The following is a 15,532-nucleotide window of genomic DNA, read 5'->3' as shown; positions in this document are numbered from 1 at the left end:
TGATGTCCTGTTTGTACATATTTTTATGTGTTCTTAGGTGCTTGTGTCGTTTCTGTTACATATGTTTTGAGGTTAGTTACTCTTTTTCAGGTTCCCTACCAACGCAGTTCTTTCGAAACACGGCCGTATCGGGGGACCATAAAGTCATTGTTATATATACGTTGGTAATGCTGACGTACTTGGCCTATATACAATAAAGATGGTTTGAACTTTAAAGTACATTTATAAATTTTTTTTCCTTCATCTTGGATATTTTCTCATTGATTACTGCTGGTTGGACTTTTCGCCCTTGTTTCTTTGCTTTATTCTGGGTGTCATATATAGCCTGCTTTAATATATTTTTGTCGTTCTCGGTGCCAGTCCCCAGTTCTCACAACTGTCTGGTTTTCAGAATGACTAAATCATCATATTTGACTTACAAAAAAATAAATAGCAGATAAGCTTCATAAATATTTAGTTACATGACCTCTCGTGAAACAGCAATAAAGCTTAAAAAAAAAAAGAAAAGAAAAGCGAGGCTGCCTCTCTTTTTCTTGACCAATCATGTTCCCTTTCTCTCTGATAATCACCGCCCCTTCAGTCCTCCTCACGCGATTTGACAATGGCAGCTATATGCTAATTACCGTGAAGCTATAACCTGCCCTAGGTAGCCCTTTTCAAATAGGGTAAATCGCATGGATACCAGATCGCGGTCTGGCAGAAGAGAAATTGAATACAACAGTAAAATATATCGCAGGGCTTTCCCCTAAGCAAAAGTATAATATATAATATTTACATTATCTGATCATACACAATTTGTATATATAAATTATATCTATATGTGTGTGTAGCATTGTAAAGACCGGGGAATAGTAATACAATTTCCATTTGCAAGGAGACGTTGGAGACTGTCAGTCATATCAATTTATCGCTTTGCTTTCGTTTTTTTGGCGGTCTTTTCTTTCTACATGCAGATCTTTTCTTTCTCTGCCCACATCCAAGATGGCGCCCGCGTATGCCTCAGGGCCAAGACCTCGCCCCCTCCCATGTGGCGCGCCAGGTGATGATTGGGCGGCAGACGTCACTGGCCAGGGACCCGGAGGCGCGCGCACACTTCCTCCTCCGGTGGCTTGTCACCAGTGGTGTGCGGGCCGCGCAGGGAGCCGGAGCTCGGGTGGAGGGGTTCCGCGCTAGCCGACAAAAAATAATAGAAAATAAGAATAAAAGCAGCGGCGGGCTTGGTATCAATTCTTCCCTCTGTTTGTGACCCGGAAAATTTACTGAGGGGGAGAGGAGGGGGGTCACACCCTGTCCTCCTTGTGTGCATTATTTTGTGTGCGTGTATAATATTTATTTTTTATTATTTCATTTTCTCTTTTTCATTTGCAATATTTTCTGGTTTCATTTTTTATTTCGTTTTGCATTTGTGTGTTTACATGTTTTTATATTTTGATTTTAGTTTGCCCCCTTTTTTTTTTTGCTGTTGAGATGCTGGGGGAAAAAGTGCTGTGAAGGAACCAAAGCTCCCCTACCTCTTTTTTTTCTTTTTCTTTCACATCCTGTTCTCTTCCCCTCCCCCCCTCCTATTTAAAACAAATATCTGTAAGATATAACAGAACAGGTTAATTTTATGCAGCTGGATTCTTGCAGCTAAGTTTTTTGGGGGGTGGGGTGGGAGGCGTGAGAGGACTCGTTTGGTGCACCTCTGGAAGTATTTGGAGGAAAGGAAGAATTTTGATTAGGGGGATTTTAGTTCCTCCTTGGCCCCTGCAACCAAAACAGTGGTTTGGTTGGATTTAAAACATTTTTTTTTATTTCCTTTCCCAATCCTTGTATTTTTTATGCAATATTCTGCATAACTGAAGAACTGATACTTAGCATTCATTCTTGTTGCTTTTTGGCTTGTCCTATTTTGAGGACTGATTTTGTGAGTGAGTGGGAGAAAACATACTTTGGGGGATAAAGACATTTAAAAACAATTTTTTTTCAACTGTGATTGACGTACTTATCGGACATAAGAGAAATGGCCTGGGCACTGAAGTTGCCACTAGCGGATGAAGTTATCGAGTCTGGGTTGGTCCAGGATTTCGATGCCAGTCTCTCTGGTATTGGGCAGGAGCTGGGAGCCGGAGCCTACAGCATGAGGTAAATAGAATGGCACTTACTTCTGTGTACTCTTAACACATCTACTCCAGGAGGTCCTGAAAATTGATTCTTATTTTTGCATTGCAAAATCACAGAAAAGTAGTTTGAACTGGGCACAAGCCTCAAGCAGCAATGCAAGTCAATCAGACTCTTACTTTAGCAAGTTTTCAGCTTGTAGTTTTGTGTCTGATGTATACTGTACTATTTTCTCATACATTGAGAAATTTTAGTCCACTCTGCTGGGGAGTATTTTGGATCTATGCATATTTTAGTTTAATGCCCAGAGAGAGTGTCTCAGCTTTCTAAAGTATTTGTCGGTAACGTGTAAATATAGGATGCACAGGTACAGATTGCATTATTGCATGTGAGTGTTTTATTCTTCCAAGGACAGTAAAAGATGAGCAGTTCTAAGATAATGCCATGCTATATCTGTAAACTTTGAGCAAAGTTGTCATCCAAGTATCGTAATATTTCTTGTTAATAGCCACTTTCCCAGTGAAAACGCGCGTCCAAACCTGTGCCGGCCTGTCAGACAGGGAAATAAAGTACCTGAATGTAACTCACCTTGATCTACCAGTGAAAAATCATGAGCTAAATCTAAATATTCTTTTAATTGTGTGCCCGAAGTTTCCGCTGATACAATTGTGAGGTGGCAGCATCCAGTTAATAACACTGTTCAGTGTCTGAATTGCATATGCGTATATGCTATCGGTTTCAGAAACTATTAGTACTCCTGGGGGAATTCTGCGCACAAAAACTTAAAATTCTGCAAACTTTATATTGGTCAAAATAACACAATTTACATGAGTCTTTTAAGTAATTACATTTTAAAGTAATCAGAAAAAGTTATTACTTAAAGATGCAGAATTTTAAATATTTTGAGCAGAATTTCCCGAGAAATTCACTGTAAGAGTATCCCTTCCACTCGCTCTCCCTACTCCCCTGGCCACTTTGCCCTCTCAGGCCCCAACTCCTTCACCTGCCAGTATCTCTCCCCTCCACCTCTAGGCTCAACCCCTTCCACTCTATTGCCAGTCCCAGAGTTTGACCCCATTCTCAGTGCTGCCCCTCACACAGGCTCCCTCTGTCTCTCCCTCTCTCACACACATGCTCCCTCTCTGTAGTACACATACACACACCCTCATATAGGCTCCCTCACTCTCTCACTCACACACACACACATCCCCTCATACAGGGTCCCTCTCGCTAATACACATACACACACCCTCACGCAGGCTCCTCTCTGTCCCTCACTCTCTCACACACATGCTCCCTCGACTACACATACACACACCCTCATACAGGCTCCATCACTCTCTCTCGCACACATATCCCCTCATACAGGGTCCCCTTTCTTGCATATACACCCACACAAGCTCCCTTTCTCTCTCACGCATACATCCTCACACAGGCTACCTATGGCTGGCGCTCTCTCTCATACACCCCTTCACACAGGCTCTGTCTCACACATACACAGGCCAGCACCCTCACATACACACGATCCCTTTTTCATACACACGAGCTCCCAAGCTCTCACACACATACACACTCCTTCACAATCTCCTCATATAGGCTCCCTCTTTCTGGCACCCACACTCTCTCTCTCTCTCACCTCTCCCGCTATCTTTCACACCCTCCCCCTGCTGGCTCTCTCACATCCCCTCCTCTCTCTCATCCTCCTCTCTCTCATCCTCCCTTTCCCTCTCACATCCCCTCCCACTCCTCCCCTTCCCCTCCTCTCTCATCCTCCCTTTCCTTCTCACACCCCCTCCTCCCTCTTCCTCCCCTCCCTCACACCCCTCCCCTCCCTCTCCCCTCCTCACACACACATCTCTCTATTCACATTCACTCTCACTGGGACCTTCATCTTCGCTGCAAGTGGAGTGGGTCCCAAGGCACAAGGGGGGCCTTCATCTTCGGCGCAAACGGCGCACTCCGTTTGTGGCATGCTGGTGTCTCCTCTGACATTTCCTGTGCAGAATTTGGCAATTCTGCGCGGGGGGAAGGGGAGGGATTCTGCACTCCGCAGTAGCGCAGAATTTTCCCAGGCTAAACTGTGTATACTCCCTTGTATGACTCTGAAGTTCCAATTCCCCTCCTCATTTTAGATAGGAAGTTGACAGAAATGCTATATAATTAAATACAGAAATGATTGTTACACACATTCTGTGTGCTCACGTGTTGGTTGTGTGTGCATATGGCAGTGGTCTGCACACTGGAAAATTTCCTTGCTTGATTCTTTGTAAGTCTTTCTCCTCCAGTGTACAGGGTCGCTTAGTAGCATTGTACACAGTAATAGTAAAACGTATCGTGGTCAGAGTGAGTATGTTGAATTGCTGGTTTTCCCTTGTATCACTGAAAGTAGAGAGGAAGGGAAAACTTGGAAAATAGTTTACAACTCTTCCTTTATTTCTTTCAGCTTATTTTATGTAATTTTATAATGAAAAAGGGATATGTTAGAAACAGTAGCACCCAACATGGTGATGAGAATTTGTTTCCTCCTTTTTAAAGAACAAAACCCTTGTCTCCTAATTTTCAGGGCTGCCTCTGTAATAACCTATGTCACAGTCCCTTCAGGCAAGTTGTAAACAGATAGCAGGTGTATGTGTGTGTGACTTTGAAACCTTAAAAGAAAGCCCAGCAGGCACCTCTTAGTTTCACCCCCAAGGATCACCTGACCTATTAACGAAGGGCTGGAGGTACAGTACTGCTTGAGCCCCCTCTCAGTAATTCCTGTACAGTCCTGGATACTCAGCAGGTGACTTGGTGGGGGATGGTTTCTCAGGGTGCTCTGTGCAGCCCCGTTACGGCACAAAGTTTTACAAATATCACAGCGCTAATGCACAGTGGTCTACTACTACTCAACATTTCTATAGCACTGTCTGGAGAAAGCCAGATCGTTTGAGGGTTCTGAGATGCACGTTTCCTTGGAGCAAGCTAAGAATTCTCCAGAGGCAATACCTGACATATAAACTTTCCAGATCACACATGTCCTTCCTTTAGACGCAATAGCAAGGAAGTATATTCCCTTGAAGGCTGATGTACATCATCATCTTTTTATACTTCTTACACACTGATCCACGTAAGGGCATCTCAACCTTCAAAAAGTCCAGAGGTTAATGTTACATTTAAAAATTAAAGATAGCGAGGAGGAAGTGTCGTCACGCTGACAAATAGCTACTTAGGGCCATGCTCCCGGCTTCGATTTTCTTTTTGACTCCCCCACTCGGCGCTGCCATCAGGTCGTCGTATCTAGTTGGAGTTTCCATGCAGCTGAATTCGGTCATTGCGATACCTATGGCGGTAGCTTTCAATGATTTATTATTGACTGGCTCCATAGTAGATGATGCTAACAGAGCTGGAATTACGATGCTGGCAAAGCCAAGTAGGGATGCGTCTTTGTGTAGGTCCTACTGGCCCATCTCCTTTATCAATTTGGATTTAAAAATCCTGGCAAAAATTTTAGCCAAACGATTTGGTAGGGTGGCGGGTACGTTGATACATCCAGACCAAACAGGTTTCGTTCCTTGTTTGCTTGCATCTGACAATGTAAAGAGGGTGATAAATTTAATGTGGTGGGCACAGGAATCACAAATCCTGTTGGCTTTGCACACAGTGGATGCCGAAAAGGCATTTGACCTGGTACATTGGGACTATTTTGTTTTCTGTATTAGAGAAATTGAGCTTGGGTGGAAATTGCTGTAGAGTGACCTCAGTGCTAGCATAAAGGTTAATGGGGGTTTTTTGGGGGCCTTCCCCATAGGAAGAGGCACGAGACTGGGGTGCCCACAGTTTCTGCTACTTTTTGCACTATATATGGAAACCTTGGCAGCTAAAATCCACGAGCTAAGGGTGGGGGATCAAGAATATAAACTTTCCATGTTTGCGGATGATGATCTTTTTATGGTACCTCATTGTCTTTTGTGGGGGAACTGTGGGGTTTGGCAGTGTTTCTGGCTATCAGTTGAATGTGGACAAATCCAAGTTTGTAGAGATGTGATTTGGCCGAACCTTTTGGTTTGGCCTTCGTTATCGGCCTGCCGCGGGAAATTTAGTTTTCCTGCAGTTCGGACCGATTTGTTTTCAGCTGCCCTGAAATGAAAATCCCAAACCCATCCCAACCCTTCAAACTGAATTATTACAACCCCTCACCCTCCCGACCCCCCCCCCCCCCCCCCAAAACTTACTGAAAGTCCCTGGTGGTCCAGCGGGGGTCTCAGGAGAGAGCTCCCACTCTTGGGCCGTCGGCTGCCAGTAATCAAAATGGCGCCGGTGGCTCTTTGCCCTTACTATGTGACAGGGGCTATCAGTGCCATTGGCCGACCTCTGTCACAAGGTAGGAGCAATGGATGGCTGGCACCAAAAAGAGAATAAAAAGTAAAAAAAAAAAAAGAAAAAAGGAAGAAAGCATGAGGTGCTACAGTCCGTTGGTCTTTTTGAAGTACGTAAGTCACTGTGCTGGTCTGCTGAAATACCTAGAAACAAAGCTCAGCCGATGCCCTGCAGGTAACTTTAACCTCTTACACTTGTGACTGGTTTTTGAGAGTACGTTGTTGTTTTTCAGCAATGCAGTGAGATGGATCTGGGGTAGATGTGCTTGGCACTAAATTCAGCCCCTACATTCATAAAGGTTTTGTTCCTCTTATGTACTGTTTTTGAAAAAGTTGTCATTCCTGATAAGTTGTCCTCTCTCTATCAGAGGGAATACAAATCTAAAACTGAAGAGGAATTTGGAGGGCTTTGATTTTTGTGCTCACTTCTGAGCAGGAGTTGTGTTGGGATCCGGCAGTGTTTGCAGACGTTTTCCCTGGCCAGCATCTAGACGGTTATTAGATTTTATACTTATTTTTTCATGTTAATTATGACAAAGTGAAAAAAGAATGGTTTTTTTAACATACATCCCCGACACATTGTGGTATTTATAATCCTCCTCCTTCCATTTGGAATCAGAACCGGCATGCACCAGGACTGTAGGACTGACTCCCTTCGGGAGCAGGATCTGGGTTACTCTTAGTCTGAAAGAAGAACATGGTATTGATCAAGGTAGGGGAGGAGATTGTACACAGCAGGTGGGACTGCAAAAGAAACTGAGTGACTACAGAAACAATGAAGAAACAAATGTACAGTGTGGGGAAAAGGGGAACTGCAGTTTCTGTCAGAAATTTGTTTTGAGGTGAAAAACCGGGAGCATGTCATTGCTTTAAGCAGTTATAGCTCTGGGATAAGGTCTGGCATGAAGCTCCAGATTCTAAGCTTATGCTGGAAGAAACATCTAACTTGGAGAATTGGGAAGGGGGCCACAGAGCCCATGGGACATTCATTTGCCTGGAAGGTGATACACTGAGTAGTGAAATAACTCTGTATAAAAAGGATGACACACACAGACAGAATTCCCTGCTCTAAATAATCTGAGTTGTCATATACAATGCTATATGACTATTAAACTGACACTATCACAGTTTTACTTCAGCAAGTGCACAAATATCATGTACCACAGCAAAGCATCATTTTTGATGTCTTGTTTTCAAAGTTTGAATTTCAAGTAAAATGTCAGGTGAGTCTCAGGATTCAAGCATGTCAGATAAAGCAAATATGTGCTTATCTTCTTCCTAGCTAAATGATGCAACAATGGTTGTCAACTGGAGTAGTTCAGACTAGGAGTCTGTTTTTCTGGACTTGCATTCAATTTGTTATTGGGTGGCATGGAAGAAAGTCCAGAAAAAGCCAGACACCATGGATGTTTTGGCAGAGTTCATTTCTTCTTCATGGGCCTTGGAGGGCTTCAGCTGGAAGAGTAGCAATATGTAATAACTCATATTTAGCACATTCAAGTAGACTTTAACCACCAAAATAGGGGCACCTCGTTTTAAAAGTACTTCATACACTGTTTAAATGGACTGAGGTCTCTCAAAACTAGCAGGAAAATGAAAGACCAGGCGACATTTTATGCGAAGAACCAATCGGAAAGCGTTCTTAAGATACTGGCAATCCCAAGAACTCATAGGTTTTATCTAATCAAAATTTGCTGGGAAAACGTGGGTATGTATAATCTGTGATCAGAAAAACAGAGGGATATAAAATCATTGCCCACATGGAAAAAAAAAAAAAAGCTGTTCAATTTCTTTGTTCAAACCGAATGGATGTACACTGAAGCTTGAAGATCCATTTCTGTTCACATGTAAAAAACATTCTTTATGATCACCACCGCGAATACTCATGAAAGATTTGCGCAATATTGCAAACCAAAGGTCTTCAAGCATATGCTATTTAAGCAAGCAGTTTTCGACCATTGATGCTTCAGCCTTTCCACGCCTGATATAACTTTGGTATAATAATGTGGGTCTGCAAAGTTCTTTGTTTTCTGCGTATATCATAAGGAACACAACATGTACACAACACTGCTAGATGCATATATTGTCAAGTTTGGTCAATGTATGGGGGCAGGTGGTGGGAGAAGGTATCACTTCTCCATCAAATGACTGAGGTCATACAGAGCACTGCCCACAGGGATGATGTCTACCCTTGTTTGCAACAAAAACTACTTGAGGGCAGGCTTCATGAAGTGACCTCCTGGTTCCATCCCTAATGTTGCGTCTCCTAAATCTGAATAAAGGTAGTAATTGAAATTTAGGCTGGAGTTTAAGGATATACCAGTGTTGTCTAACGCTCTGTTAAAGTATATCTTGGGAGAGAATGGGTGAGAACACGTACCATTCGGCCCACAGATTATCATGTTTTAGGTAACAGTAGTCACTCACGGTTTGCCCACTAGGCTCTAATATAGACCATTTTATAACAGCTTTAGGGTATTCCTGCTCATGAAAATGTGTTCAAGGCCTGATGTTTAAACTCCATCAGTCGAACAAAGACGTCAGAGCCACAGGAATTGACCAACAGATAAAGTTTCACAAAGCATACTGGGATGACAGCTTGAAAATTAATATGGTAAATTGAAAATGATTATCAGTAAGAGAAATCAAAATATCCAAAAAGGATTTTGAGATCATATTAGCTGGATAAGTGAATTGTAAATTGTGGTCACAACTATTCAGCCAGATAAAAAGCTGATCATGGGGTGATCAGGTGATGCCGAGAGCGGAGAGGACGTGTTTGCCTTGCGCTCCGGGTGCCTTCCCTCTGAAAACGTCTCAAACACCGAGGAACTACGCTTATTTTTACTTTTGACCATCACCACTGCAGTAAGACCGCGACGACAAGCGATTCGGGCGTGAATCGCCTTTCTAGGGATGGTATGTCTACCCGCCCCAACAGAAAAGACAAAGACAAGCCGTGCAAACTTGATCTTAAAATGACCGCCTCACCACCAACAGCACAAGAGGGGGCCTGGAATGAAACAGCAACAGCGACGATCAATATAGTGGTTGTGGCAGATCCTTGGAATACTGTGTACAATTCTGGTCGCCGCATCTCAAAAAAGATATAATTGCGATGGAGAAGGTACAGAGAAGGGCTACCAAAATGATAAAGGGAATGGAACAACTCCCCTATGAGGAAAGACTAAAGAGGTTAGGACTTTTCAGCTTGGAGAAGAGACTGAGGGGGGATATGATAGAGGTGTTTAAAATCATGAGAGGTCTAGAACGGGTAGATGTGAATCGGTTATTTACTCTTTCGGATAGTAGAAAGACTAGGGGGCACTCCATGAAGTTAGCATGGGGCACATTTAGAACTAATCGGAGAAAGTTCTTTTTTACTCAATGCACAATTAAACTCTGGAATTTGTTGCCAGAGAATGTGGTTCGTGCAGTTAGTATAGCTGTGTTTAAAAAAGGATTGGATAAGTTCTTGGAGGAGAAGTCCATTACCTGCTATTAAGTTCACTTAGAGAATAGCCACTGCCATTAGCAATGGTTACATGGAATAGACTTAGTTTTTGGGTACTTGCCAGGTTCTTGTGGCCTGGATTGGCCACTGTTGGAAACAGGATGCTGGGCTTGATGGACCCTTGGTCTGACCCAGTATGGCAAGGAAGAGGAAATCTCGATAGTGATTCAAAGCCTCAAGGTGCCAGGTCCTGATTGACTATCTCCTTTCTTTTATAAGACTCTGAAGCCTGAGATACTTAACAGCTTGGCAGTGTTTCTGGCTATCAGTTGAATGTGGACAAATCCAATGAAACAGGAGTATATAACTGGTTTAATGTTCTCGGTTGTTGCAAAAAGCAATAAAGACAAATATACAAAAAAAGAAACTGATCATGTGTTGGTAGAGCCGGTCCATTTAAAAATGTCATCAATAAACTGGTGCCAGAGTTTAATTTTTTTTTTTCCAATATATTTTTATTGAGGTTTTAATCAGAAAGTCACACATTCTAAAATTCATCCTGTGTATACATCCAAAAGCAAACAACTTGGCCATGAACAAATTTGAGATTCCTCTATTTACCCACTCTCATCTCACTCTCTCATCCCTCCCTCCCACCCACTAGCATTGATATTTCATTTTAAGGTGGTTTAACAAACAATGCACAATGATACCATAATTATCAATACCATTACCAATATCCATAGTACAGTTTGTATTAGCATTATCGATAATAACGATGCCACTGTCATTTAACCATTATTATTATCATTATCATTGTTATATTACCGTGGAGAGACCTAAAGGGTGCAAAACACAAAATAACTTTAGCTGTGATATTCTAAGTCAGATTGCAATCTACACTGATAAAGTCCATAGACCACCGATTTAAACAAAAGGATTAAAAAGATTTTCCATGGTTCGGTATGCCGGACAAAACAACCTTCTGCTTCAGCTCTGAGTAACAATTAAAAACAAAAAAAAAACCCTGCCCATATCTGCTTAAGAAATACTTGCTTCCTTTCCAAAAAAGAATTTGTTACTTCCTTCTCCAGCAAATATGTCAACACACATAGAAATTCTCCAACTCTCAACCATTTAACCAAGCTGAGTCTGTGGGCAGAAAGGCAGCCCTTGATTAAGAATAGCTTATTGGCTTTCTTAATGGGGTAATTGGCGTTATCATGACCTAGTAAGCAAAATGCTGCTGACCAGGGAATCTCCTTGGATTGAATGGGTCTGCAAATAGTTTTGCAAATCCTATCAAAAGATTTGAATTTTAGTACATTCCCACAAACAAGTGCATCAAGGAAGCTTTTGGTTGTAAACACTTATGGCATTTGTCTTGAGGTTGTTAATGTGTCTGCAAATGCTTTATTGGGCCAAAACACTGAAGGATTTTAAGATGTCTCCAGATGAAGAACGCTTGATGCTTCCTACTGAATCAGTTTAGCACTATCGTATAAATCTTCTGTTAAATCACAAATCAAATCACGCACCCATACATCAGCTAGTGTTTTATAAGTGACATGTAGAGATGGATTGAAGATATTTATATACAATAGCAATAAAAATGTGCTGCTTAGAGAATAAGTGTACTAACCTCTGACATGAACCATTTGTCAGGGCTTTACTTCTGGATGGTTGTAAAGTAAGGATATAACTACGCACCTGCATTTCGAGAAAGTGATCCTTTATCTGAAAATGCAAATGTTGGCAACAATAATAAAACGTAGAATACATTTCGCCCATCTGTAAATTAATAAAGGGTTGTATATTAATAATCCCATGTGAGTACCATGATTGAAACCTCTGATAAATAGAGCCTGGAGGAAATTGAGTATTACCGAGAAAAGGCAGACAATAGGATCTCTCCCATGACAAATCTAATACATTTCCAGCTCGTCTGCAATGTGTTAACCATTAAAGACCGAGTAATCTGAGAAGTTAACCTATCCTTGTGCACATGTAGCAAATAGGTAGGCTGTAAGGTGCTACAAAAATGTCTTCTAATTCGGCCACGGAGTTTTGTAATCGTCTTGATAGCCATTCCATTATTATCTTTAAATTACAAGCTATATTATAAAAATGTACATCCGAGAATCCCATACCTCCTCCTCCTTTTGGTACTGTCAGGCTCAAAAATTTCAATCTGGCTTTTTTTTTCTTATTCCAGAAAAGCTGAGAACATAAACCCAGTAGTAAATGAATATCCTTTCTACGTAATAAAAAAAAAAAAAAGGTACCATTTGTATCACTCACAACAATTTAGGTATCACTATCCTCTTTACCATTGCAATACACCAGACTAGAGAGAGAGAGGAAGATATTTCCAGCTAATGTATTTCTTTTTGAATTCCTGTATTATTGGTGAGATATTATAATAGTACCACCTCTGAGTATCTCCGTGTACTCTGATTCTCAGGTATTTAATTGTATTATCAGCCCACAAGAGAGGACATTTTTGCCATGTTTCTGTAATCAACCTGAGATATCTATCATCTCTGATTTGGTGAGATTTTATCTCAAACCCGAGAAACTGCCATAAGTGTCAAATTGTCTCCAGTACTGTTGGTAAGGTGACAGAACCATTAGTAAGGATCATTAACATGTCATGTGCGAACAACATTATTTTCAGTTCTTGCCGGCCCATTTTTACCCCTCCTTATATTCTTTTCATATTTAATTCTCGTCACTAGAGGATAGGATAAACAAAAGCAGTGACAGGGGGCACCCTTGACTAGTACCTCTGGCCAGGGGAAATATTTCTGAGGTCGACCCAATTTATTTATACAGAGAGAGGCTCTAGGTTTGCTATACAAGATTTGAATTGCTGATAAAATAGGCCAAGCAAAACCAAACCTTTCCATCGCCTTCAATAAAAATTCCCATGACACCCCATCGAAGGCTTTTTCTGCATTGAAAACATACCAGTACTGGATTTTTTATATGGAATTTAGTACATATTTCTAAAACTAGTCAAAGTCTCCTTATATTAGCAATCTGTTTCCTGCCAAATACAAAACCAGTCTGTTCAGGTGATATTAAATGAGGCATAATTTATTTCAACCTATTTGCTCTAATTTTAAGCATAATTCTTCACATACTTGTTTAGTAAAGAAATCGGTCTATATGACCCTGGGTCCAGCAGGTCTTTATCTGGTTTAGGTAAAACTACTATTGCTGCCACTTTCATTGTGGCTGGGTTCAAAAAATGTTTGGATAAGTTCTTGGAGGAGAAGTCCATTAACGGCTATTAATCAAGTTTACTTAGGGAATAGTCACTGCTATTAATTGCATCAGTAGCATGGGATCTTCTTAGTGTTTGGGTACTGGCCAGGTTTTTGTGGCCTGGATTGGTCACTGTTGTAAACAGGATGCTGGGCTTGATGGACCCTTGATCTGACCCAGCATGGCAATTTCTTATGTTCATTACTTGGTGCTGTATCATAAAATTAAATCTGTCAAAGAAGGTACCACGTCATCCTGCAATGACTTGTAAATAAGAGAAGTTAAACCATCGGGACCTGGAGATTTATGAAGCTTCAGTTCTGTACTTGCACACCAATTGACCTATTCAAATTTAGCAATTGAGATTCAGTGAATTAGGGCAACCGAACATTCGCTAGAAACTCTTGCAGATTTTCCAAATTTGACTGCTCTGTGCAATACAGATTTTGTTATAATTCTTGGTACGCTTTCCTGATTTTGTGTATGGAAGTTACTCTAGCCCCATCTGTCTTCCTAAAACTACCAATAAATTTTGAATGCTTCTGAACTTTAACTAGATTTGCCAATAATCTACCAGGTTTATTTCCATATTAGAAAAGTTTGTTTAAATTTAAACATTCCTCCAGCTGCTTTTTGATGAAAAAGATCATTTCAAGATATTTTGTTCATTCCGAAACCTAATCTTCCATTCATTTGAATTGAGCCTATTCTACCTTGTGTTATAATAAGCCATTCTGTTTTCAAGCTCCAAAATCAGCTTGTCCTCTGTTTATTCTTAAAAGCAGCATACTTTTGCTTTCACTGTTTCGCATAATAAGGAGAAATTACTACTTAACCTGATAATTTCCTTTCCTATAGTGAAGGATAAGTCAATCCCAAGTGGGTTATGCTCCTCTGCTAGCAGATGGAGATAGAGCAAAAGCTGTTGTCACGACTATACAGCCCCACCCAGCCAGCCCACCAGTATTCTCTGGAAAAGCCAAACTGTGAACAAAACAGATTATACTTGAACTTTATTAGCAACAGGCAAACATTCATGTTTCTCTACCAACAGGAACATTGAACCCAGCCAAAAGAAGGAACATATCTAGCAAACTAAGGGCTAGAGAAGGCACTTATCCGTTGTCAACGAAGAGCAGGAAACATACTTTGCATAGCTCGTTCTAAGAGAGACTAACCACAAATTCAAACACCAGCAGCCGAGGGTGGGTCTGGGATTGACCTACCCCTCACTAAAGGAAAGGAAATTCAGATAAGTAGTAATTTCTCCTTCCTTAGCATTCAGGTAGGTCAGTCCCAATGAGTGGGATGTACCAAAGCTAATCTCGAAAAGGGCAGGAGGCTGCCAGTGCTCCAGTCAATACCGCCGCACAAACGCAATGTCCTCCCCAGCCCCATGCATGGAGAAAGTGTGTAAAGATGACCATGTTTCCGCTTGGCAAATTTTAGCAGGCGACAACAAATGACGTTCCGCCCACGATATGGTCTGAGCCCTAGTGGAATGTGGTCTAATCTGTTTTGGTAAGGCAACCTCAGCAGGTACATAGGCTGATATAATAACTTCCTTAACCTAGTGGGAAATCATTGCCCGCTTTGCCAGTGCTCCCTGCTTACCCCCTGCCATGGTGCTCAAACAGGCACTCAGATTTCCGCACAGTCTTAGTCATGTCAGAGTACCACAGCAAATGATGCTTGATGTCCAAGGAACTCAAAAGGCGGTACTCGGCTTCATCTCTATCCCTGTCTAAGGCAGGCAGAGAAATGGACTGATTCAAATGAAAGTCTGAAACCACTTTGGCAAAAAGGAGCACACTGTCTGATGTTAAACCACACCTGGAGTATAAAGGAGAAAAGACACATGGCAGGAAAGAGCCTGCAGCTCAGAGACTCAACATGCCGAGCAGATTGCTACCAGAAAAACTGTCTTCAAGGTAAGCAGCCGCAAGGAAAGAGTATGCAGCGGTCAAAAGGTCGCACCTGCAGAAAACTTGAGGACCAAGTTAAGTTCCCACAGGGGCACTGGGATCCACAATGGGGGGCGAAGATGCTTAACTTCCTGCGGAAAACAGGACACATCCGGATAAGAAGACAAAGGCCCTCCATTGACTCTTCCTCTCTAACAAGCCAGGGCAGCAGCTTGAACCTTCAAGGTGTTAAGGGCTAACCCCTTAAGCAAGCAGTCTTGTAAAAATTCCCAAATCAATGGAATATCCACCTTGAGCGGTTAAGTACCTCACTCAGAACGCCAGGCTTCAGAGACCTTCCAAACTCTAACATAGGCTAGAGAAGTAGACAATTTCCGGGTCTGAAAAAGAATGGAAATTACCGCAGACAAAAAACCCCACTTCAAAAA

General features: G+C 41.7%; 1 protein-coding gene across 1 annotated transcript in view; it reads left to right on the top strand.

The window, feature by feature from the left end:
• Positions 1-1,091: 1,091 nt before the first annotated feature.
• Positions 1,092-15,532, top strand: part of TFCP2 (transcription factor CP2) — a 114,574-nt gene continuing 100,133 nt past the window's right edge. Inside the window, exon 1 of the mRNA XM_029594951.1 lies at positions 1,092-2,124. Coding sequence (XP_029450811.1) covers positions 2,003-2,124 — 122 coding nt within the window. The 5' untranslated portion in view covers positions 1,092-2,002. The remainder of the gene's footprint in view (positions 2,125-15,532) is intronic.

This window comes from Rhinatrema bivittatum, chromosome 3, assembly GCF_901001135.1.
Source record: "Rhinatrema bivittatum chromosome 3, aRhiBiv1.1, whole genome shotgun sequence".
Taxonomy (NCBI): Eukaryota; Metazoa; Chordata; class Amphibia; order Gymnophiona; family Rhinatrematidae; genus Rhinatrema; species Rhinatrema bivittatum.
This window is presented reverse-complemented; position numbering and strand designations above follow the sequence as displayed.